The sequence below is a fragment of the Chaetomium globosum genome, genomic scaffold (genome assembly GCF_000143365.1).
Source record: "Chaetomium globosum CBS 148.51 scaffold_4 genomic scaffold, whole genome shotgun sequence".
Taxonomy (NCBI): domain Eukaryota; kingdom Fungi; phylum Ascomycota; class Sordariomycetes; order Sordariales; family Chaetomiaceae; genus Chaetomium; species Chaetomium globosum.
Genome location: NT_165979.1, coordinates 4,662,746 through 4,677,076, shown reverse-complemented (window position 1 = coordinate 4,677,076; position 14,331 = coordinate 4,662,746). Strand labels below are relative to the sequence as shown.

Here is a 14,331-nt window from a genome sequence, read left to right as displayed (position 1 = left end):
TTTCCGCTGTTGCCAGGCCCGCCCACGAAAACCAACTGCGGGACGCACCGAAACCGTGACACCACTTCTTTCTGACTTGTGATTTTTGTTTCTGACCTTTCACTCTGGTCTTCGCCAAACCCATGGCTAGGAGTGCAAATAAAGAAGGACGCTTTGCATTGTATCCTCACATCTAATTCCCTAATGTTGACGAACCTTGGACGGGAAACCCAATTGCTCTTGTCTGCCCGCAACGCGTTGTTACCCGCTGCGAATCCCGGTCCTCTCCGTTCCGTTCTTAATCAATGCTTCTGTCTCAACGCTGCTACAGGTGATTTCTCGTCGACACCGACGCCACCTAGCATCGAACTATGTCTTCCCAACCGAACTCCCCACGCCCTGGACAAGACCATACACCCGCACACCCCAGCGGTCTTCGCCAGACCTACACCGCTTCCTCATCCAGCTCTGTCAGCGACACCGCGGGCCAGGCCTCTTCCACACGACGCGATGCGGGTCCCTCGAACCGGCATGGGGCGGGGCCGAGCCGGCAGCATGCGACAGAATCGACGTCTCTCCTTGGCGCCACACTGGACTTCCGGGAAGAAGCACACGAAGGGCCTTGCAACCATGGCACCTTCTCGCCACGGCCGGCAAGTCCTTCGGGGAGTCTTCCGGGCGACTGGCTTAGCCCTTCCGAATCCGAGACGGAGGCCTCGGTGCCCGGTATCGACGGCACAGTTTCGGAGGGCTCGAGACGTAGGAGCTGGAAAAGGCGATGGGCGTCCAAAATGAGGAGCAAGAAGATGAGCACGTCGAGTGCGCTGGCCGAGCAACATGGCGTGAAGGACTCTGCCCTGATGTAAGCATCTGCGCGGTGCCCCGGTGCACAACTGCTTCGCTGCCGATACTAACCGGCTCCGTTTTAGGTACCTCTCATACTACCTCCCCGTCATGGTCTGGGCCAAGGAATACAACTGGTCCTATTTCAAGGGCGACTTCGTCGGCGCTCTCACCGTGGCCGGCATGTACGTGCCAATGGCGCTCTCCCTCGCCGATAACCTGGCCCATGTCCCTCCCCTGAACGGCTTATATGCCTTCGTCTTCAACCCGCTCATCTACGCCCTTCTCGGGAGCTGCCCCGCCATGATTGTCGGTCCCGAAGCAGCAGGCTCGCTTCTTGTCGGAACTGTGATCAAATCTGTGGTCGACCGGGGCGGTAGTGATGATGACGCGACGCTGCAGGCCAGGCTTTGTGGCATCATAGCCGGAATGTCTGGTGCCATGGTCCTCATTGCTGGTGTTGGTCGTGTAGGGTTTCTGGATAGCGTGCTTTCGCGCCCGTTCCTGCGAGGTTTCATCAGCGCCATCGGTGTCGTCGTGGCCGTGGACCAGCTCATCCCCGAGCTCGGACTCAATAAACTGGCGGATCAAGCCCACATTGGCCACGCCAGCAGCGTCGACAAGCTCGCCTTTATCTTTCGAAACTTGGACAAAACCCACACCCTGACTTTTACCGTGGCGGCCACGAGCTTCGTCATTATCATGGTTTGCCGTGAGATCAAGCGCCGTATGCAGCCCCGGTACCCGGGCGTAGCTTACATCCCGGACCGCTTCCTCGTCGTTGTCCTGTCCGCCTTCCTCGCCTATTGGTATGAATGGGACAAGGCTGGTGTCGCCGTGCTCGGCAAAGTCGAGGCGGCCAGCGGGCGTCTGTTTACCTTCCGCTGGCCGCTGCAGCCGGCTAACCTCGGATACATGCGTGAGGCCATGAGCACCTCGTTTCTGATCGCCCTGCTCGGCTTCTTCGAGTCCTCAGTCGCAGCCAAGAGCCTTGGCGGCGAAGCCTTCGCCGGCATCCAGTTGAGTCCCAATCGCGAGCTAGTCGCCCTGGGAACGGCCAACCTCGTCGGCGCTTGCTTCTCGAGCCTACCCTCCTTTGGCGGCTATGGCAGGAGCAAGGTGAACAAATCGACGGGAGGCCGAACCCCCGTGAGCTCCATCATTTTGAGTGGATTAACGCTACTTTGCATTCTCTTCCTTCTGCCGTACCTCTATTACCTTCCGGTTTGCTTCCCCCTCCCCCTCTCCGCTTTACGGTCTCTTATATCATTCTGACGTTGCCCCAGAAACCCGTCCTGTCATCCCTGATCAGTGTTGTAGCCTGGTCCTTGATTGAAGAATGCCCGCACGACATTTCATTCTTTCTCAAGATCCGTGCTTGGCAAGAACTGGGGCTTATGGCCGCCATTGTCGTTGCCACCATCTTCTTTTCCCTTTCTTTCGGCATGGCCATTGGTGTCGGCCTTTCCTTGTTGCAGGTCATCCGCCACGCTACACGCCCGCGCATCCAAATTTTGGGCCGCATCCCCGGCACTAACCGCTTCGAGAACGCCGAGGCAAATCTTGACCGTCTCGAGTTCATCGAGGGGTGCCTGATCGTCAAGATCCCAGAGCCCCTGACGTTTGCAAACACCGGGGAGATGAAGACACGGCTGCGGCGGTTGGAGCTGTACGGCTCAAGCATGGCTCACCCGGCACTGCCGCGGCTGAGGAGGGAGGATTGGAACCGTAACATCATATTTGACATACACGGCGTGACATCGCTCGACGGCAGCGGAACACAGGTGCTCGAGGAGATTGTGCGGGACTACCGGCAACGGGGTGTCCGCATCTTTTTCAGCCGAGGACCGGGACATGATTCCAAGGTCGGGCAATTGCTACGGAGCAGCGGCATCATTGAGCTTGCGGGCGGTGAACACCACTTTGTGGATGATGTCCACGAGGCGTTGAAGCTTACCGAAGCTGAGGAACAGAGCGAGTTTGGGGGCTTAGATGGCCATGTTACGGAGTCGCGATAGTCACAAATTCAGGAGCCTGTCGTTCTATCAAAAGTTAATTGTGCGCCAACTGAGCTTGGATGATTGTCAACAATCCTCATTCTGTCCCTCCTTGCAGCCGTCCTGTCGGGAATGGACTCGGTTGGTCGCGATCCATTTTTCGGGCCACGAGCTTCGACTGCCTTGGGTCAATCGCGGGGCTCTGCCCTGGGCAATGCTCGGAGCTTGCCTCGGACTGGGCTGTGCTGTGTGCTCAAAAGTGGTAAAGATTGCGATCAAGACGAACCCTAACCCATTGCCTGCCTAAAATGGAGCCGGGCTGTGTGACTGGGTGCGAGTCAGCCAACCTGTCCAACAAACACAACGACAACTTGGATCACCAACTCTGCCAACTCCAGTCAAATTTATTTGAGGACAGACCACCATGTCAAACTTACCCATTACCGCCCGCCATGAGCGTGCTCTCGGCGCGCTACTTGGCGTACACGTCGGCGATTCCCTCGGTGCCACTGTTGAATTCGACGCCTGGGAACACATTCAAAAGGATTATCCACGCGGCGTGAGGGACATCGTCGGTGGTGGTCCATTTGACTGGCCACCCGGGCATGCAACCGACGACACAGACCTCACTCGCGCCGTTCTGCTCGCTTACCGTGACGTCGAAAAGCTGAAGCGATCACAGTCCCCCAAGCTGCCAGACGTGGTCAGGCTTGCCGCCCAATACATGGTCGATTGGTACGATGGGCGCTCCTGGCCCGGCCGGGACCGAAACGAGACACCCCGCGACGTCGGCGGCGCTACGGCAAATGGCATCTCAAGGTTCAAGCGGACGGCCGATCCGCGGACTTCCGGCGCCGGAGAGGGCCGCGCGGGGAACGGCTCACTCATGCGGTGTATCCCCACCGCCCTGTTCCAGCCCGATATGGCCAAGCTATTGACGGAATCTCTGGAGATTTCGGCTGTCACGCACGACGATTCCCACTGTATAATCTCTTGCGCGGTATACAATGTGATGGTACAGGCACTCGTCGAGGGGAAGTCAGCCGACGAGGCTTGGCAGGCGGGGAAGGACGCGGTGGCGCAGGCCACCGCTCTGGCTGCGGCGGAGACGACGGCAGCTCGGAAAGTACAGCTGGAGCGTGCGGCGAGTAAGGTCGAAGGGGCCATGGACGCAGGCAAGTCGCTAGTGCAGGTTCGGGACCTCGCTGAGAACGGACCGAAACGAGCTGCCAACGCCACCAAGGCTTTGCCCTTCAAGGCGTCTGGTTATGTCCTCGAATCTCTGACATTGGGTATCGCTGCCCTCCTGGATCCTCGCCCGTTGGAAGAGGTGCTTATTGATGTGGTACGGTTCGGCCAAGATACTGATACCAACGGTGCCATCGCAGGGGGGTTGCTTGGAGCACGGGATGGTGTTAACGCCATCCCATTGCGGTGGAGGGAGTTGCTGCAATTCGGGGACGAGTTTTCCGAGGTTACGGAGTATTTGCTGTCATCCCAGGAGAGCGGTAATCAGACATAGGTAGCGAAATCATCCAACTGTCGACCACTTTGGTCCATTACCCAATCTTACTAGCCAAGGACTTTGAGACCCCGGTTCTCTCCTGCAGTCGCCAATGGCTCGGTCGATAGTAAAGGCGATATTGAAAGGCACCTCCGCGGCAACACGAGACGCATTTTAATTTCAGCGGTGCTACCCGCGTCCCCGGATGCTGTCTGACTGGACGAATGTGATGCCGTACGGCGGCGACACAAGATGGGCAACCCGGCAAACGGTCCCCTAAGAATCTGCTCGCCGTGCTTGTATGTAACTTGAGATGCGGTCAGCGCCTGGGCTTTCACCCATCCGGGATCCAGCCAATGCACGAGAGTGCGGAGTATCACCAGACGGATGATGCGCCAAGCCATCGACACTTTATCCATATATGAAGTCTTTCGACCTGGACTCTATAAGCACCAAGCGATGCCACCTAACTACCCGGTCCTCTCGCTTTCACATCCCGGTCGTCGCCGAGCCCAAAGTCCGTCGTTACGGTTTTCTTTCCCATCATTTCCCGAGCCGGATAGGATCAACAAAGGTGAAACCCCACAGAGGGAGCGTGAGATCTGCGTTCTCAGGGGGATGCACGCAGGGTTTTGCACTGCGTACTCCGTAGTCTGGATAAGCTTCCTGGGGACTCGGATTCCGCCGTGACTGGCTGGGAAAGGTAGCAGTGCCCTTGCCAATCTCCCGAGGCATGGGGTTGGGGTAACCACCTCCTTGGTATCACCCAGATCCCCACCAATCGCCTGCGCCCACTATCGCAACACCAAGACAAGTGAGGGTGTGAATTGGTCCCAAGGACGCTATCTCGGCCCAAATTTCTTGGCAGCTTGATGTTCCGGGTCGGGCTCGCGTAACAATCTGTTGGCCAATTTGGAGCCGCGACTTGGTGTTGCTGCCGCGGCCATGTTACTGGCCATTTTCACGCCACCACCGCAGCCCAGGCGTGTCCCTTCGAGGGCAGATAGCGTTGGAAGCAACCATTTGGCTAGTGTGGAAAGACGCAACTGGCAAGAGTGATGGCATTGTTGCATTGAGGATGCTACAATTAGGTTTGGAAACTTGTATAAGCGTCCAGACAGTCTCCGAGTGCCCACACCTCCGACACACTCGCGGGGGTTCGCTTTGCAGGACGGTCCGACATGGACCACATCCTCGGATCACATGAAGATAGCAAGCGATATGAATGGATGCCGGCGACCTGGTCAGGGAAGCTACCAAGCTGCGAATTAATATCGGCACGATATGAATGTCGACAAAAATAGCTCCATGAAAGCTGGAAACCCGCCTCTTTCACATCCTAGGAATGCCTTTTGTGGTCTGCTCAAGGATCCCTTCCTTCCGTCCAACCTTATCCCGACTTCCCCTCGATGTCGAAAGCGATAACTCCAACGCTAGCGGCGTGATGGGCTGTTGCCAACATCACATCGTGGGCTTGGTTAGGCGGGGATGGCAGCATTGGTTGCGACGTGATGGCTGAGATGGCGAGATTGTAACAGTCCACTTCCTCCGTGACTCGGACCTTACCTCTCCAGGTGGCGACTAGGTTGGCGTGATTGTGCTTTTTGACCGCGGAGTCAAGGCCCGGAATTTCAAGAATGTCTCGTGAGCCAGGGAACTAGTCTCTCGCACTGGAACTCGACCCATCGTTGAAGGCTATAAAAGGACCGTCAGTTGACCTGACCTGAGGACACAAGATCACCACCTTCCTGACGAACTTTCACTCAACTTCAGGTTATTCACATTGACTCCTCGTACTTGAGCAACCTTGCCATTCAAGATGCGTCTCACCAGTCTCCTCTTTGCTGGCGCTGCTGCCGCTGCCGTTATCACCCCCAACCCGAGTGAGTCGCTGGGCTTCACGGCTCCCGCTCCTGGGGAGATCAAGATCATCAACGTCACCGCTATCGGCTCGGGCTGCCCTGCTGGCCACGCCTACATCAACGTGGATGCTACAGGCACCATCTTCGACGTTGCCTTCGACGAGTACATCGTGAGCGCCGGCCCGGGTAGCAGCGTCTCGGATAGCCGCAAGAACTGCCGGATTAGTATCAACCTGCAATTCCCCTCTGGATACCAGTGAGTTTGAATCTAGGCCTAGCCCTGAAACTGCCACGAGGCAGACCATGAGTCCCCAAGTATCGCCCAACGCAGACAAGAAACAGAACCGGAGGAGGGGAAGAAGAACGAAAGTCGTGATACTGACACGGATGAACAGGTTCTCCGTCATCGAGACTCGCTTCACCGGCTATGCTAGCCTTTCGGAGGGTCAGACCGGTACCTGCCGCGCCGGCTACACCTTCGCTGGCGATAGCACCCAAGAGGTTGTCTTCCAGAAGAACATCCTTGCCCCGTACGAGGACAACTACAACATGATCGCTGGTGTCGGTGTTGAGTCCTTCTCGCGCTGCGGCGGCACGACAGCCATCCTCAACGTCAACTCGGAGATCCGCATCACGCCCATCTCTACCCCCAACCGGGGGACCATGACTGTGAGAAACCCCTACAAAGTGGCGCTGCAATGGCGCCGCTGCGCTTGAATTTGACGTCGTTACTGCCTTTGTTTCAAGTTCCCCTGTTGTATTATTTGTTTCTATTACCCAAAAACCGCGAGAGAGAGACACACAAAAAGGGGAGGAAGACAGCAAGAAAAAAAGCGGGAACCAAAAGGAAAACAAAAGTCGAATAGATGGGCTAATGTAAGGGCGAGCACGATGAATCACTTAGGTGGACGCTTTCGATGGAAGCATGCACGTTATCTTCCGCACCAACTGGCAGCCCTGCCAGTAAGACCAAGGCTAAGAAGACCTGGAGGTACTCTCTGTGGCCTAGGGGATATTACGGCTCGGGGAAAAGGATGTCGGGGGCGGAAGGGTAGGGTAGGTTCAGTTACCTATGCGCAGGTTTTGTAGGGAGGGCGGTATGGATGACGCGGCAGATTTTACATGGTCTGGTCCCAGAAAGGACGAACGGTAAGGCTATGAGAAGGGGCTGGGGAGGCCGATAAGTTGATCACCTTACACATTCTTTTACTCCCCCTATGGAATGACTTTCATTCGGATAGCTGGAATTCAATTGATTCTTGGCTCACCTCTAGTTGTTGCCATCCGGCTGGTGAATGTTGCAAGCAGCTGAGTCCGGCCTTGCAACGCTCAATAACGCCAGCCCCTAAATCAGGAGCTGCCCGGCACACCCTCCTGGCAGTATAAAAAGGGTCATTTTTCGTACCCCAACCATCACGGCATTCATAATCCATAGGTCAACAAGAACCCGCTCTAAGACATACTATTCCGGATAGAATCAGTCAGGTGAGACCTCAGCTCCAAGCAGACCGCGGTGCACCAGGTTTGAGGTTTCCTTCACATTCATCATTCGAGGTCCCATCGCAGCCTTCAACCCCAGATTGGTGTTGGTTTAGCATGAATGCACCTTGCTTTCCCCATGGGCAGCATTTAGGCAAAACACATTCCCCACAGATCAGTGGCAGGTTGAGCATGCCGATCATCGACAGTGCGACGCTTGTTCGGTATTTCACCCGCGTTTATTGCCTATTGCCGCCGGCTGAGGCCTTGACAGCAACACTATGCCAAGCATCAACATAGGTGAAACCAAGCCTTCGATTCGCCCCGGCATTGATCGACAGGCCCATGTACTATCGGCTATAGGGCTTTGCGGGGAAGGCCCCGACCACTCACTCGCATGGCATTCCAGAAAACGCCACATGACGAAGAACTGGAAATAGGTACTTGAAAGTGGAAGAGGGCCGCGCCGCTTTAGGATCGACGCTGTTCTGTTTGCCCTGGTCTCTGGCCGATCATTGCCTCCTCTAACATCGGGAACCTATGGCGAGGCATGGTCTAGAAGGAAAAGAGAAGGACTTGCGTAGGCGTCGAGTCCCATATCCCCGGTCCACGGCTTATTTTAGCTTGGACCCCGTACCCGGTGCTACATAGTAGGGGGTTATAGCAAGGACGAGGTAGGTAGAAATAATGTCCGAAGGGCTCTCGAAAATTAAGACAAGGTTCCGGCGTGGCATTCGGCGGCCTTCCGCCGAGCCTTTCTCCGTCTTCCCTTTTTCGACCACCCGTACGTCCGGACCGGGTAAGGGTGCGAAACACTGCGGATTGAGATCATGATATAAGGGCGGCCTACGTTCCAGAACCGTCTCACCTGTTTCAGCACATCCCACCAGCCAAGTACACCTTCCGAGCCTTAACTCGACGACTCACGCCAGTATCCAATATGAAGGTTTCCGCTGTTGCCGTCCCGGTCCTTGCTGGCCTTGCCAGCGCCAGCCCCGTCGATGTCGAGGCGCGCCAGTCCTGCCCCGGCGTCCACATCTTCGGAGCTCGTGAGACGACCGCCCCCGCGGGCTACGGCACCTCGCAGGGTCTCGTCAACATGGTGAAGCAGGCCTACTCGGGCGCCACCAGCGAGGCCATCAACTACCCGGCCTGCGGTGGCCAAGCCCAGTGCGGTGGCGTGAGCTATGACCAGTCGGCGAGCCAAGGCACATCAGCTGTCGTCTCGGCTGTCACGAGCTTCAACCAGCGCTGCCCGGACACTAAGATCGTTCTCATCGGCTACTCGCAGGGTGGCCAGATTATGGACAACGCCCTCTGCGGCGGTGCCGGTGCCACGCTTAGTGGAAACGCCCTCAACGCCGTCAAGGCCGCCATCTTTATGGGTGACCCACACAACGTGGTCGGGCTCCCGTACAACGTCGGCACATGCCAGGCCCAGGGCGTAAGTTGTTTCACTTCCGTTTCAGGAACGCACGGATCTTACCTAGAGCAAACAACTGCTAACAATACAAATAGTTCGCCGCCCGTCCCCGTGGCTTCCAGTGCTCGCCGGCCAAGCCGGCCATCATCCAGTCGTACTGCGACTCGACCGACCCCTACTGCTGCAACGGCAACGATGCCAACTCGCACCAGCAGTACGTCAACAAGTACGGCCAGCAGGCCCTCACTTTCATCAAGGGCCTCCTTGGTTAAGCGGAGGTTGGACTTTAAAGAATGACCAAGAGTTTTGTTTCGAGTCGTACATAGTGCATGCCCCGGTTGTGTATCTACAAGTAGTTAAAAAGCCACGCTCAGGTCAAACATCGTTTCCCCCGCACTAGTGATCTTGACTCCGAGTATCTTTTTCCAGGGTAACGAGAGGAAGGCTATTTGCAACTAGCCGTTTTGAGCCCATGGGGGGTAATGCGCAGAACTTCCCAGCTACGGAGAGGGTAGGTAAGGTACCTTACTTGGTCACTGCCAACTAGAGTATGTAATAATAATCGTGGCTACTAGGTCCCAGCCAACGCATGTACAATTCCGATGGTAAAAGGTTAAAACTGAAGTATATAAACATTGTTACAGTATTCGTGCCCCTGAAATACCCCTTGTGTTTTGGGTAGAATGGGGCACGGTTGGTACGCTTAGTTTGCCGCTGCAGTGTATCGACGCAACTCTCCGCAGGCTTCCTGGTACTCGCTCTCGATCACACGCGCATGCCTTTCTGAACGGGGCTTGATGGAGCATTCGAATGGCAGGGGACTCGAGTTGAACCCGTCCGAAAAGGCGAAACTAAAAACCGTCAGTCATTGATGAGAACAGCGGTCCACTTTCCAACAGCTCACATGTCGACATCAACCACTTCCCCTTTGACATTTAGAGCAGGCCTGACGTCAAACGCCCACAATATCCGGGCAATATTTATGGCCACGGAAGCGGATCCCAGGTGCAGGCCAGGGCAGATGCGGCGGCCCCAGCCAAATGCGCTGTGCCCTAGATTACCGGGATACTCGCGCTCCCCGAGGAAACGTTCTGGTTGGAACTTGTGCGGATCTGGGAAGTCTTCCTCGTTCAGATGGACTGAAACGGGTGGTTAGTCTATACCATAAACTGCCACTAACAAAGCATTTTTGATTTGCACTTACTGCTCCACAACGGCGCAATGATCGTGCTGCCCTTTGGGATGAACATGCCCTTGTACACATCGTCGGCCGTCGTTGCATGTGGTGTGCCACCAAGGACGGCCACAGGTCGCCATCGGAGAGTCTCCGAGACAATGGCCCGCACATACTCCAGAGAAGCCAAGTCATCAAACGTGGGTAACCTGTCACCACATACAACCCTGTCGAGCTCGGCCTGCGCCTTGGGGATGAAGCTGTCGCCGAACTTAACACACGCGAGGAAGAAACTAGCCAGCGAACCTGCAGACTGCGAGCTGTTAAAGCTATGCGGCAATAAGAGCATTAGCCAGGAGATGGACCTACTGTTTCCACGCCCGCACCAAAAGGGGTACCCGCGGCGTAAGCTACTTCCAAGTCGGTCATGCCGAGGTTCTCCTGCTCGTCGAGAAGATGCTTGGCAAAGCAGTTCGGTAGTGAACCCGCCGCCAACCTCTTCTTGACATCGTTCATGAGACCAGTGTACATCTGGATATCCTTCTTCCGCTGCTCCAGCACCTGGGCCTTCCACGGAGCAAACATAGCAGGTATGTATTTGAGTGCTGGGTAGCGTTCGACGGCATACTTTCCAGGGATACTGTGATGCCGAATGTTAGCAAGGGTTCGGCCGGGAGATGACCACGAGACCATACTTCACCGATGTCAGCCTCTCCATAGCTTCAGCATTCATCTTCACAACGGCATCCGTCCGGACGTCCTCGACTCGGCGCCCATACGTCACCGTCACAACAACCGACGCGGCATACCGTTCGAGATGCGTCCGGTAGTCCTTGGGGTTAGTCAGGAGCTCATGCATGAGCACTTTCGACTCAAGTGCCTGGATCGGCCGGTACGTCTCACTCTGGCGCTGCATGAATCCGCTGTGCAGCAACTTCCGCCAGCGGCGCCAGAAGTTGGAGTAGGGGGCCATCAACCCACGCATGCCGTTGGATAGGAGCTCACCGCCCATAATGAAGCGGGGCCGGGACGAGTAGATGGCGCCGCGCTTCTCGAGCAGATCCCAGGCTGCTTGCGCCGAGCCCAAGATGATGGTAGGGGTTGGGCCCATCTGCAGGTATACCACGTCGCCATACTGCTTGTTTAGTTCGAGGAACCATAACCATGGTTTTCGAATACCGGTCTTGAGTGTTTTGGGCCCCGGTGGGAGTTGCGAGTGGTAAGACCACAATCGCCAACTTTGGTGCAGCTGGTTGGTGGTTAGCACGCTCCCTGTGTTTGTCGGCGCCGGGTCGGAGTTATTTACCCGGGGGAACTCGAGCACCAAATATGAGAGGGCAACAGCCAGCCCTATGCTGAGGGCAGTAAGGCCGAACATGGTGTGAAATTTGTCCGTAATCTCGTTTATCTTGGCCAAGAGAGAAGGCTGCTTTTGATGACGGTGTCGGCCGAAAGAATAAGTACTTTGATCCCTTGCAACGTAACCCCCTTTTCTCGGAACGCCATCCTAACTGCCGCTATCCCCGGCTGCTTTAACCTGGTCTTGGCGGTACGCTAGGAACAACAAGCTTTCTCTCCGCATGAGACATTCCGAGATGCCGGGTCGGTTCTTCGAGGGAGTCTTGGGATTCGGAACATGTTTCGTACGAGAGGTCGAGGGCTCCATGTTGAATAATGCAAAGCAACTTGTCAAGAACCTACCCCACATCGTTTACCTTTTAAACCTCCATCGCTGCCGTTGTACTTACTCGCCATCAGCTTTTCGGCTATGGAAATATTTCGGGCTTCAGAGGAGTTGTGATAAAAGCTGTTCGTGGGTGAGAGCGCGGCGGAGATTGCGGAGCTGAAGATACTAAGCTCTATGGCCAGAGACGGCGAAGCTCGCGGACTGGAGTCCCTCGTATTACCCCGCAAATGAAGGGACTAACATAGATGCCCAACTTCCCTTAATGTAATAACTACTCAAGCTCATCAGTAGTTTTTCAAGAATTGAATAATATATCTCACCTCAACTTATTTTAAGTCACCTACCTTCCTTAGCAGGTACAAATAGTCTCTCTAAGTTGCTTATGCTGTCCTCATCTCTAATACCTATCAGGATGCGGCTCCTCGATACGCTTACGTTGGACCTTGGCGACTTTACGGATAATGTCCCGCTTTATGCGATTTTATCTCACAGGTGGAGCAACAAGGAGCCAACACTCCAGGACTCTGTTTGTCGCAAGGCGATGCGAGATGCAAGGGCGAATCCAGATGAATAACTGTGCCAAATGGCTTTTTATCAAAGTGCAGAGGTTCTGCTCGGTTGCAGCCTCCCATGGGTTTCAGTATGGCTGGGTCGACACGTGCTGCATCGACAAGACCAGCAGCGCCGAACTTTCGGAAGCTATCAACTCGATGTACCGCTGGTATAAGGATGCGACCATATGTTTTGTCTACCTGGGCGATGTTGGTCGAGACTCTTCTATGTTAAATAGTCCATTTCTTGCCAAGCGCTACCCGGGGTTTTCGAATAGCAACTGGTTTTCTCGTGGATGGACTCTACAGGAGCCCATTGCACCCTCCATGGTAGTCTTTCTGGACGACACTTGGCAAGAGATCGACACCAAGTACAGCCTACGTTCCGTTCTTTCCGCTATTACAGGTATACCCGATACAATTCTTGGTGGTGCGTCGCCGTATACCGCCAGCATCGCACAGAGGATGTCGTGGGCTTCAAATAGGGAAACAACCCGAGTGGAGGACACTGCTTACTCTTTGATGGGTCTGTTCGATGTCAACATGCCTATGTTGTACGGTGAAGGGGAGAAAGCCTTCCTCCGGTTGCAGCAAGAAATTATCAAAACCTCGGACGATCACAGCATTTTCGCCTGGGAGCCTCCGGCATCTAACTCAGAGGACGGAAACACTGGGCTTCTCGCAACCTCTCCGGCCGCCTTCGCCTTCTGCGGTGACATAGTGCCCTGGGATTCTGTCAACGCCCAGAATACGCTAAGTAGGGCCATTTCGACAGATAACAAGGGGATCCATTTGAAGCTCATGTTTGTGCAAAGCCAGAAATGGGATGGCATACATGTTGGCATATTGCCTTGCGGTCGGGCTGGAAGCATTGGCAAAGGGGTTGGTATTCCACTCAAGGCCGGATCGCCTGGCCTACAACGTTTCACTCGAGTCTTAGCGGTGCAAGGCGGGTATCCACGAGCCGGGACATATTCGCTCACAGCAGCGAGGGGTCTCTCTTCGGCTTACGACCTTAAGCGGCTGATTTGTTGAAGCTGTTCCTTCCTCTAAGCCGTAGAGTGACTGCTCTCGAAGGCAAGAGCGGTTGGGTACCAGCTCGAGGGAAGGAGCGGGCTGTGGATCAAACCGATTAGGTGCCCTAAGCCGGCAACGTGGTTGAACTTCTGATAATGCATGGCGCAAACATTGAAGCGGTTGACTTCCATGGATATACGCCGCTCTTGTTAGCCGCGATGGGTGGCTACGCAACGACAGTAGCGGTGTTGATTGACAATGGCGCACGGATCGATGCCTCGTCAGGGGACGGCCAGACAACTCTTATCTGGGCGGCACAAGCAGGCCACTAAAGTGTTGCAAGAGTACTCCTGCGAGAAGGTGCAGACATCGATGCTACTGATGACATGGGTAGCACGGCGCTGCTATCGGCCGTCTTGAGGGAACATGGCGCCGTCGCCAAGGCATTGATCGATGCCGGAGCAGACGCGAAAGCAGCGGATGAAGCGGGCCAAACAGCTTTGCATTACGCGACAGAGACTGGACAGACGGAAATTGTGAAATTGCTCCTAGACTCTGGCGCTGATGTTGAACACGAAGACGTCGACGGGAACACGGCTCTGATCCTAGCCTCGCAGAGGGGTTACCGGGACGTGGAAAGACTTTTGACGAGAAACGTTTTTGACATGAGAGCTACGAGTTTGTAATGCCCTTATTAATTAAAGCCTTTTTAAATCGTTAACTGTTGATTGAATAGACTTATAAAATTGCTGGCGTCGCTTCGTTCGTCAGTCGCGCGGCCCTTCGCTAATTACGCCACGGGGCGCTTCCTTCCT

At 55.3% G+C, this 14,331-nt stretch overlaps 6 protein-coding genes across 6 annotated transcripts; 5 read left to right on the top strand and 1 right to left on the bottom strand.

Annotated features, from left to right (window-relative positions):
* Positions 1-350: 350 nt before the first annotated feature.
* Positions 351-2,840, top strand: CHGG_05246 (uncharacterized protein; the record flags this gene model as incomplete). Its single annotated transcript, XM_001224459.1, has 3 exons — positions 351-841; positions 909-1,971; positions 2,109-2,840. 3 exons carry the CDS (start codon positions 351-353, stop codon positions 2,838-2,840), a joined length of 2,286 nt encoding a protein of 761 aa, XP_001224460.1.
* Positions 2,841-3,243: 403 nt separating this feature from the next.
* CHGG_05245 (uncharacterized protein) lies at positions 3,244-4,341 on the top strand (the record flags this gene model as incomplete). The annotated part of the gene is made up of 1 exon (XM_001224458.1): positions 3,244-4,341. The coding sequence occupies one exon, from the start codon at positions 3,244-3,246 to the stop codon at positions 4,339-4,341; it is 1,098 nt and encodes a 365-aa protein (XP_001224459.1).
* A 1,801-nt stretch (positions 4,342-6,142) lies between these two features.
* Positions 6,143-6,902, top strand: CHGG_05244 (uncharacterized protein; the record flags this gene model as incomplete). Its single annotated transcript, XM_001224457.1, has 2 exons — positions 6,143-6,441; positions 6,581-6,902. 2 exons carry the CDS (start codon positions 6,143-6,145, stop codon positions 6,900-6,902), a joined length of 621 nt encoding a protein of 206 aa, XP_001224458.1.
* A 1,702-nt stretch (positions 6,903-8,604) lies between these two features.
* Positions 8,605-9,359, top strand: CHGG_05243 (uncharacterized protein; the record flags this gene model as incomplete). Its single annotated transcript, XM_001224456.1, has 2 exons — positions 8,605-9,108; positions 9,183-9,359. The coding sequence occupies 2 exons, from the start codon at positions 8,605-8,607 to the stop codon at positions 9,357-9,359; spliced, it is 681 nt and encodes a 226-aa protein (XP_001224457.1).
* A 431-nt stretch (positions 9,360-9,790) lies between these two features.
* On the bottom strand, positions 9,791-11,639 carry CHGG_05242 (uncharacterized protein; the record flags this gene model as incomplete). Its single annotated transcript, XM_001224455.1, has 5 exons — positions 9,791-9,938; positions 9,992-10,226; positions 10,292-10,574; positions 10,631-10,901; positions 11,071-11,639. 5 exons carry the CDS (start codon positions 11,637-11,639, stop codon positions 9,791-9,793), a joined length of 1,506 nt encoding a protein of 501 aa, XP_001224456.1.
* Positions 11,640-12,360: 721 nt separating this feature from the next.
* On the top strand, positions 12,361-14,202 carry CHGG_05241 (uncharacterized protein; the record flags this gene model as incomplete). The annotated part of the gene is made up of 3 exons (XM_001224454.1): positions 12,361-12,474; positions 12,554-13,302; positions 13,911-14,202. The coding sequence occupies 3 exons, from the start codon at positions 12,361-12,363 to the stop codon at positions 14,200-14,202; spliced, it is 1,155 nt and encodes a 384-aa protein (XP_001224455.1).
* Between the last annotated feature and the right edge of the window lie 129 nt (positions 14,203-14,331).